The 10,545-nt window shown below is 35.9% G+C and overlaps 1 protein-coding gene across 3 annotated transcripts in view; it reads right to left on the bottom strand.

Annotated features, from left to right (window-relative positions):
- Positions 1–7,632: 7,632 nt before the first annotated feature.
- Positions 7,633–10,545, bottom strand: part of PHACTR3 (phosphatase and actin regulator 3) — a 244,159-nt gene continuing 241,246 nt past the window's right edge. For 2 of the 3 annotated variants that reach the window (XM_023626836.2, XM_070247447.1), the window contains exon 13: positions 7,758–8,345. In XM_023626836.2, the coding sequence (XP_023482604.1) occupies positions 8,330–8,345 (16 nt within the window). In that variant the 3' untranslated portion in view covers positions 7,758–8,329. Of the gene's footprint in view, positions 8,346–10,545 lie in introns of all 3 variants that reach the window. The other variant, XM_005604830.4, reaches the window with a different exon arrangement.

Here is a 10,545-nt window from a genome sequence, read left to right as displayed (position 1 = left end):
CTCACATGTTCAAATAGCAGATTTGCCTCTTTGTTTAAGGACAATCCCCCCCACTAGTGCTCTGAATCCTATTGTATCTGGCTTCTCTCTGCTCATGTGTATAGCCCATACTTATTTAAAAAAAAAAAAAAAGAAGAAAAAAATGGCCCTTGACATCAAGTTCCCCTGTAACTGCTGCCCTTGCTATGTAATTCTCTATTCACCCTTACACAGAACATATTGAAAGAATTTTTTTTGGTTATTGTCTCAACTTATACATTTCCTATTTGCTCTTTACCTTCCCTCAGTCCAGCTTGTCCCTACTATTTCACTGAAACTTCTTTTATCAAAATCACCAGTGATTTGTTTTACCAAATCTAATTTCCATATTCTTAGCTTTTCTGTGCCATTTTACACTAAAATCCTTAGCTGGCACATATTTTCCACTCCTTGTCTCTTTCCTGGCTTCCCTTTACCTTTTTTTATTTTTTTGCTAAGGAAGATTCACCCTGAGCTAACATCTGCTGCCAATCCTCCTTTTTTTTTTTTTTTTTTTTTTGGCACTTGAGGAATACCAGCCCTAAGCTAACATGTGTGCCAATCTTCCTGTTTTTGTGTATGTGGGATACTTCCACAGGATGGCTGGTGAATGGAATCGATCCACGTCCAGGATCTGAACCCACAAACCTGGCCCCCGAAGCAGAGCTTGTGGAACTTGAACCACTTAGCCACAGAGCCAGGGCCCCCTTATCTCTTAATGTGGGGCTTATTCCTAGTCCATCACTTTTCTTCAACCTATACTTTCTCTTTAGGAAATTTCATCTGGTCCCAGGTAATAACTAACTATCTTTGTGCTGACAACTTCCAAATGTATAAAGTTCTGACCTTTACTTTGGACATCAGAATGGCTCCTACACTGCTTTATTGATAGTTCAGATAAGCATCTCAATTCTCAAAACAACTCTTGATTTCTCTCCCTCAGTATTCTTTCTCACCACCAAAGAAAAAAAAGTAAACCTTGTCCTTCCATCTCAGTAAATGTCACTTTTATCCTCCCAACTGTTCAAGCCAAAATCTAGAGTTCCTGATTTCTCTTTTTTCCTTAGCCAAACAGTTAGTGGATCAACAAGTCCTGCAGATTTTACTGCCAAAATATGTTCCAAATATATATACTTGCGTTCACTTCCACTGGCACTACTTTTGACAATGTCAACATCCTTTCTCACATAGACAATTGCAACAGCCTCCTAAATGGCTTTCCAACATTCACAATTGCCTTTCCACAACCTTTACTCACTTAGCAGCCATATATATTCTTGCTAAATCATAAATCATACCATGCCATTCCTTTACTTAAAATTTTCCAGTGACAACACTCTTAAATAACCACTGGGTTGAAGAAGAAATGACAGGGGAAATTCAAAAATACTTTGGGACAAATGAAAATGCACCATACTGAAACTTGTGAGATGCAGTGAAAACAGTGCTCAGAGGGAAATTTATACCCATAAATTTACATGTATTGAAGAAAGATCGCAAATCAATAACCTCAGCAAAAGCTCAGGGCCAGTCTTCCTCAGCAAAAGGAACTAATACAGATTAGTGAGGATATTTTTTAAAAAAAAAATAGAGAATAGAAAAACAGAAAAAATCAATAAAACCAAAAGTTGGTTCTTTGAAGAGATCAAGAAGATTGATAAAGCATTAGTTATACTGACTAAGAAAAACAGAAGACTAAAATTTCTAAAATCAGAAATGAAAATTAGGGACATTATTACTGACTTTACAGAAATAGAAAGGATTATAAAAAACATACTGTGGGGGCTGGCCCAGCAGTGCAGTGGTTAAGTGCACGCATTCTCCTTCGGCGGCCCGGGGTTTGCCAGTTCGAATCCCGGGTAAGGACATGGTACTGCTTGGCAAGCCATGCTGTGGTAGGCATCCCACATTAAAGTAGAGGAAGATGGGCATGGATGTTAGCTCAGGGCCAGTCTTCCTCAGTAAAAAGAGGAGGATTGGCAGCAGATGTTAGCTCAGGGTTAATCTTCCTCAAAAAAAAAAAAAAAATACTGTGAACAATTGTATGCCAACAAATTAGATAACTCAGATGAAATGGATCACTTCCTAGACACACAAACTACCAAAACTGACTGAAGAAGAAACTGAAAATCTGAACAGATCTATAACAAGTGAAATGATTGAATCAGTAATCAAAAACCTTGCAACAAAGAATTCTGCCAAACATTTAAAGAAGAATTAACACCTTAAATGCTTCCAGAAAAAAGAAGAGGGAACATTCCTAACTCATTCTATGAGGCCAGCATTACCTTGCTACCAAAGCTAGATAAAGACATTACAGGAAAAGAAAATTACAGACCAGTATACCTTATGAATATACATGTAAAAATCGTCAATACTAGCAAACTGAATCCAGCAGCATATTAAAATAAATAAATTTAAAGAACGTGGTGCAAGATTTGTACACTGAAAACTACAAAACATTATTGAAAGAAATTAAAGAGTGCCTAAATAAGTAGAAAGACATCCCAGTCCAGACCCTATCAAAATCCCAATGGCCTTTTTGCAGATATGAAAAAGCCTATCCTAAAAATCATACAGAAATGGAAGGGACTCCACATAGCAAAGCATTCATGAAAAAAGAATAATAAAGTTGGAGGACTCACACTTCCCTTTCATACTCTCATACAAAGCTACATTAAATCAAACCAGTGTGTTACCTGTCTAAGGATAGACATATAGACCAATGGAATAGAATTGAGAGTCCAGAAATAAGCCTGTTCATCTTTGGTCAGTTGAGTTTCATCAAGGGTGCCAAGACCATTTGTTGGGGAAAAAATAGTCTCTTCAACAAATAGTTTAGGGACAACTGGATAGTCACATGCAAAACAATAAGGTTGGACCCTTACACCATATATAAAAATTAAATGGATCAAAAACCTAAAAGAGCTAAAACTACAGAACTCAGGGAAAAATCATGGGAGTAAATATTCATGACCCTGGATTTGGCAATGGGTTCTTAAATATGGCAGCAAAAGCACCAGCTACAGGAAAAAAAGAAGGAAAAAAAAAAGCTAATTTGGACTACATCAAAGAATACTTTCATAACTGTGAAAAAAAAACCTATAGAATGGGGGAAAATACTTGCAAATCCTATATCTAATTAGGGTTTAGTATCCAGAACATATAAAGAATTTTTACAACTCAACAACAAAATGACAACCCAATTAAAAATGGCCAAAGGACTTGCATAAACATTTCTCCAAAGAAGATATAGAAATGGCCAAGAAGCACGTGAAAATATACTGAACATCATTCGTCATTAGGAAAATGCAAATCAAAACCATAATGAGATACCATTTCACACCCACTTGGATGGCTAGCAGAATCAAAAACCAGAAACTAAGTGTTGGCGAGGATGTGCAGGAATTGGAACCCTTGTGCATTTCTGAGGGAATGTAGAATAATGCAGCCACTATGGAAAACAGTTTGGTGGTTCCTCAAAAAGTTAAACATGGAATTACACTCTTAAAATAGCCAAAGCAAGAGTTGGCAAACTGTCTTAAAGGGCCATACAGTACATGTTTTAAGCTTTTTGAGCCAAAAGGTAAATTTGAGGCTATCATGTAAGTACTTGTATAAACGTGCTAAATGTAACCATTTAAAAATGTAAGAACCAGTCTTATCTGCAGACCATTGGAAAAAAAGGCAAGCCAGATTTGGTGTGTGGGCTGGAGTTTGTAAGACCCCTAGTTTAGAAGAAAAATTTTAAAGATCAGACCCTCTCTGTTCTTTATTATAAAATTTATTTCTCAATTTATCTTCCTATTTAACAGAAATAGTGATTTAAACCAATTTTGCATTACCTGAGGCTAATGATTATGTTAATTAACTGACGTAGCTAAAACTTCTTGATTTTCCTATTTCAAACGCATTAAAAATAAAGGGTCATTGTAGCTAATGACGTATTTCTTACCTGGATTACAATTTAACAGCACGTTGGTCAAGTTTACCACACTTCCTCAACTACACTAAGCTGTGGAGTGGTAACTGTTGGTGGAGCTAGTTCTTTAGCCACTCCAGCACCACTACGTCTTAACAGTTAATCCAGTCACGCTTATGGTACATGAATTCATTTTAAGTTCCTTAACGTAGCAAATTAAAAGCTGAAGTGAGTAAGCATGGAAGGAGTCATAAATGCTACAAATAACTAAATAAAGTAGAATTTTGAGCTAAATAACATACTGGGAAATCACAGCAACAAACAAATCTAATTTGGGATGTGAAAATTGGAGCAAGATGTTAGGTGGTTCCTGAGACTGCTTTGTGCTGCACCAGGAGTCACTACTATAACCAGGAGTTCTCTGGGTGAAAAGCAGGGAGTGGACTGGCTGGTGTATACCAGTCTTTCAGAGCACACACCTGTTACTGTAGCAACATTTTTAGTACGTGTATCTTTGAAATGGAATAAACTGAATTTAGAAAGTAATGATGCATATATAATAGCATGTTTTCAACTTTAAAAATTATTAGCATGTATACCATATCCAGATTTCTCTACCATTACTTATTGTCAAGAAATTGTGATTTTTTAGAATTTTCCTGTTTGTTCACATTCTTTAAGGAGATTTACAGTTGACTTTAAATACTTAAAAGCATTTTTTTTATTACTCTTAACATAAAATACCATTCTGTTTTCATAGAGCTATGGCACTGATAACTGGTGGCATTCCCATTGTTCATTCTAACAAACACTCTTTGGCTAAATATGAACTAGTGACAGGTTCCTAATATCACCATTGTCAATAAGTTTACAGAAAAATAAGGATAATTTATAGTCATTCACTGTTTAAAAATTTCATATATTCAGTTTGACTTTCAATAAATTCAGTTGCTTATGAGCATCTTTGAGATTTTTCTTTCATGTGAAAAAACTGAAAAAAATCTCTAGAACAGAACTGGGTAAATGGATATTAGAAGCATGTAGGACTGATAATTTTAACCTTATAATTTGGCCTCTCCGGACTGGAGTTTGCTGCTGAAGCACTGTGTATACTTAAGCCTGTCACCTCCAAAATAGAATAGAATGAATTCAGACTTGTAATTACCATGTATCTCCACAGGGTGGACCTCTTGATTTAGGTGTTGTTTAATCCAGGTTAATTGTTCAAAATTTATTCACATAATAATTTCAAAGTCCCTTTAAATTTTTAAAAATATACTTTTTACAAAGTCTTCTGATGTACTATTACTCATATCAGATTGGCTTAAAACTTGATGCTTCTAGAAGTGACAATTTCCTCTTAAAAAATTACCAAACTTTTTTAACATTTTAAACTGTTTAAAAACAGAATTTCTTTAATGACAATATTTTTAATTTAATAGTTAATAATATTTTATGTTGTGAAAATGAGAAAAAGTTATTTGTAAAATCAAAGCATAAAAATCTCAATGACTACCACTAATACTGAAGAATTCGGATAATTCAGATACTGTATCTAATTGTTATTGAATAGGCAGGCAGACATTGTTTTTTCTCAATCTTCAGGCTCCTAAGTATATAAAATTTCTCTTCAAATTTATATACATATGCATGTATATCACTAGTACCATGTGATTTATGAATTGCATTTTAATTTTGTTCCTCCAGCTAACTAGGATGAGAGATTTGAGACACCATGTCAAATACTTATTTAGTGCAGGATTACTGGTAGATGCAGAGTAACTATACTTGATTCACAGTTTTAGTTTATCTCTTAACCTCTATAATACCCGATAAGAACATGAAATATAGAAATACAATTTAGGGTAATAGTTTATGATTAATAAAAATACAATGGTAGAAGTTAGACACTATTGCTAAAAATGTAGATTACAGTAAAAATGTCTTCTGGTTTTATCATATCTTAGATCCCTTGAGTCTGGACCAAACCAAACCATTCTTTGAGTATCTTGCACATTATCTTAATTTTTAATTTTACTTGTCCATTAGTTATGGGACTGAGGACACATGTGCGGGGTTTTTTTGCCTATCTACCAGGTTCTCTCTACTCATAGGCACAGTTTAGTTATTTTCTAAGCAGTACTGATCCTTTCAGGATGGTTTCTAGAACAGAAGCACCTTTTTCCTTTCTTTGTTTCAGAGTAAATATATGGATATTTCTATGTGAGGGAAATTGAAATCTTAGTTTTAAATAATTTGGGCTCAGGGGCTGGCCCCGTGGCCGAGTGGTTAAGTTCGCGCGCTCTGCTGCAGGCGGCCCAGTGTTTCGTTGGTTCGAATCCTGGGCGCGGACATGGCACTGCTCATCAAACCACGCTGAGGCAGCGTCCCACATGCCACAACTAGAAGGACCCACAACAAAGAATATACAACTATGTACTGGGGGGCTTTGGGGAGAAAAAGGAAAAAATAAAAATCTTTAAATAATTTGGGCTCAAATTAACATTTTAAATCAAATAAAATATAAAATATGGAACTGCTATTATGTAGCTTAAAATAGAAAAAAAGTTTTTTGGAGGTTGGCCACAAATAAGATTATGAATAAAATAGAGTACATATATAGAGCTATATATATTAAATATACAATATATATACATACACATAAATGCTTATAAAATTAAGGAACTGCCTTCCAGTTAGAAATGGTTTAGGGTTTAGATATCATCTCATTTCATAGACAAAGAAATTGAGGCTCAGAGAAGTCAAGCAATTCACAGAAGTTTACATAGCAAGTAAGAGGTAGAGCTGAAATTTTTCTACCATAACAGTAATTTCTTATAAAAGACTCTAATTCAACTAACAGTATGTTTGCTAGCATTTAGGATTGATCACAAGTCCCTCAGGACAAAGTGCTACCACAGGGCTGAGCAGTTTCCATGGGTGCCTGATCCACTGCAGTCTTGAAAGCAACAGAACAGGAGTGGTCGTGGAAAGCAATGAGGTAGCGCGTGTGGTAAGAAGTCAGAGGACATTCAGCTGCTACAGGAACTACCTGGCAACTATACCAGTGGCTAACATTTTTCAGATGCTTAGAATGTGCCAGGCACTGTGCCAACAGTTTAATTACGTTATCTCCCCTAGAAATCACAGCCCTGTTGTGTGAGAGAGAGAGAGATGATCTTCCTATAGAGAAAATAAATATCTTGCTGAATGGCGCAGAGCCGGGATTGGAGTACAGGTTCTGCAAGCTCCTAAAACCATGCTCCAAGCCACGGTGCTTCCTGCCTCACCACTGTACCGGGAGGGAGGGAAGGCTCATTTTGTGAGGATACTTATTCAAAGGCCAAGTAAAAATATCTTTCAGGGAACATTTAGTTTTATTTAACTTATTTTGCCCCTTTGTGCCAAGATTACTTCTTACCTTTGTGCCGGGGTAAACTGCCTGTTTATAATCTACATGCCATGTAAACCTTTGTCTCTTATAAGAGTTTTTAATAATGCTTGCAAATGTGAACTTAAAAATACTCTTAAAGAAGGCATAATTTTCATCTTGGTAGAATTTTTTAACAAGTTATTACTTATTTCTAGGTTCATTATTCAATGATATGTAAACCTAAATTAACTTGAAAAAGGTAATTTGATTTTCCAAGGCACAAACCACATATACTAACAGAATTTACAAAACACACAAAAAGTTGGAATTCTCTTTTATGTGTTTGGATTCTGATGGCTCAAAAAGTAATAAAATTTGACTTATTTCACAGATCCTTATTCTAACAATCTCTCATCCCAAGCCCAAGAAAATGTAAAGCCCAGGTTAATTTCCTGCATAAGTAGTCATTTAATTAAAGGACAAAATTAACAGGAATCAAAATGTTGCAGCTGTATTTTTTTGTTAGACATTATATAAAAAAAGAAAAAGTATAATACAGTAAATCATTTGTATAACATGAACTTAAAGAGTTCTCAAATTAATTGTGATCAGAATCAAAATGTCTTTTCAACATAATACTGAATGACACTGCGTCACACATCCCTCATGTCAGAGGCCTTGGAGTGGTGAGCCTGCACATGCATGTCGCCCGTCTTCCGTTACACTGCAGAACCATAAAACAAGGTTGAAAGGCAAACAACAGTTTTCTTCTAGTAGAGTTACTTTGGGTCTTAACTGACCCCAACAGTTCATACTCCTCAGACACCAAGAGTGAAGTGTGTCCTCTGGTTTCTCCTCTTACAGGTAAGTGCGGCCAAGATTTCATGTGTGTGTGTGATCCTGCTCCACTCACAAACACAGCAAGTAGTCTTGAGCTGAACTTCAGGAAAGTTCCCTGATGAATGTTCAGTGTTGGTATCAAAAATTAAACACAAATTCTTCTCAGAAGAAAATCTCTATGGCCTGTGGAATCTAGAAATTGTAAAAAGACAATTTAAGGTTATACATTTCTAAGTTAAAATTGCCAGAACCCTCCACAAATAAATTTATTGCTATTAATAGCTTCTCAGAAGTCCAACATGTAAAACATGAGGATGGACCTGCTTTGGTTAAAGGAGTATAGAGCCACAGAGAACTCCCAACTCTCAGGCCCCTCTCGTACCCAAAAGGAATTATATAATGAATTCTTAAGACTACCCAAAACTTAGTTTGAGTGCTGCTAGTTAAGCCCTTCAAGTACAAAGAAAGGCCAGGGCTTTGCTAAATCAGTAGAAGGAATGAACTGATTGATAAAACAAATTATTGGAAATTATGGTAAAGTTATGCTTTTGTTTTGCTTTTGTAGAGTTGGTAATGTGTTTGTGGTAATGTTTAACACTTAAGAAAATCTTGAGACAGCCCTGATGGCCTAGTGGTTAAAGTTCAGCGCTCACCACTTTGGCAGCCCAGGTTTGGTTCCCAGTTGCAGAACCACACCACCTGTCTGTCAGTTGCCATGCTGTGGTGGTGGCTCACGTAGAAGAACCACAACAACTTACAACTAGAATATACAGCCATGCACTGGGGCTTTGGGGAGGAAAAAAAAAAATCTTATATGACTAAAAATACTGTTCTGACTTTAAAAAATTGACATTAAGTGCTAAGATGTATAAAAAGCTTATAATTATTTCTTGATGTCCAAGTTTTGGACTCACTCTTAAAATTGTCATCTAAGAAAACTTTCAAGGACTTACTGGAGAAAATTCATATTTTAGTAAACATCTCTTTTAATAATGTATAATGGGAAAGTGTATTAAATATTTTGACATGACCATACATAGAATATGCAGTAATTATACTCTTTTTCTTTAACATAGAGTGAACATTAAAAATAACTTTGGGGGCTGGCCCAGTGGCGTAGTGGTTAAGTTCATGCACTCTGTTTCGGTGGCCCAGGGTTTGCCAGTTCAGATCCCAGGTGCAGACCTATGCACCACTTATCAAGCCATGCTGTGGCAGGCCTCCCACATATAAAATAGAGGAAGATAGGCACAGATGTTAGCTCAAGGCCAGTCTTCCTCACCAAAAGAGAGGAAGATTGGTGGCAGATCTTAGCTCAGAGCTAATCTTCCTAAAAAAATAAATAAATAAATAAAAATAACCTTCTTTTATGGGAGAATGTCTATTTCCTAAACATTTTTGAGTGTTTTGAACAATCAAAAATAAGATGATCTATTCCTGCCCAAATGTATGCCAGTCAAAGGGGGATCCTTAAAAATTTTTAAACAAACTATTTGCTTGTCCTTTTCTCCTGCCCTTCCAACCTTCTCTTCCTCCCTCCATATATTTATCCTAAAAGTGTCTTGTAGGATAGAATTCTATCTCACCTGGTTTCTCTTCCATAGCTGCACTGAGTTTACAGAGTAAATCTTTTAAATAATAATTGCAGTGGCCACGTTGTGACACACACAAAATAAAAGGAATCCATTATTTTAATTTAAGGCAGCTATCTATACTGAGGAGTTCCTTTCTCTTTGTATTTGGGGCTTGAACATCGTTAGACCAAAGGAGAAATGACAGACCAACTGCTGCAGCTGAAGGCTCGCTGTATAGTGGTCACCCCGTTAGGATCAATGCTATAGGAGAACTTCAAACACTATGACTTGCCATGGCCATGGAAAAGGAGGGAAAATGACAAAAGAATATGCAGCCAAATGAGCAAAGAGAAGTAAGTCTTTTCTCATTGCATGATCAATAAGAAACCCCATGTTATCTTTCTTTATGGTAACATGGACAGAGAATATAATTCACCTTGATGTGAAAAGTCTTGATTATGGAAGAATCAGCCAATATATTCCTACTAGAATATAAGCTCCATGAAGATGAGAGCCTGCTTTTCTTATTCATAGTTGCATTCTCAGCACCTAGAGTCATGCCTGGTACACAGCAGGCATTCAGATATTTGCTGAGGAAACAAATGTTCTTTGAGCTTTTGGGAAGCAGTAGCTTGTGTTAAAGATGTGAATATAAATTTAAATAAAATAGGAAAAAGTAAATGGGAGGGTGGGGAGTACTTTCACAGCACTCCTATAAGGATAAATAAATCAGGTGTTCTATAAACTGGGAGAGTTCTGACTATTATAGAAGGGGAATTAAATATATAGGTAAATTACTTTCATTGCTCTGAGATTAA

Source organism: Equus caballus, chromosome 22, assembly GCF_041296265.1.
Source record: "Equus caballus isolate H_3958 breed thoroughbred chromosome 22, TB-T2T, whole genome shotgun sequence".
NCBI lineage: Eukaryota > Metazoa > Chordata > Mammalia > Perissodactyla > Equidae > Equus > Equus caballus.
The sequence above is the reverse complement of the archived record's forward strand: the minus strand, read 5'-3'. Positions and strand labels throughout refer to the sequence as shown.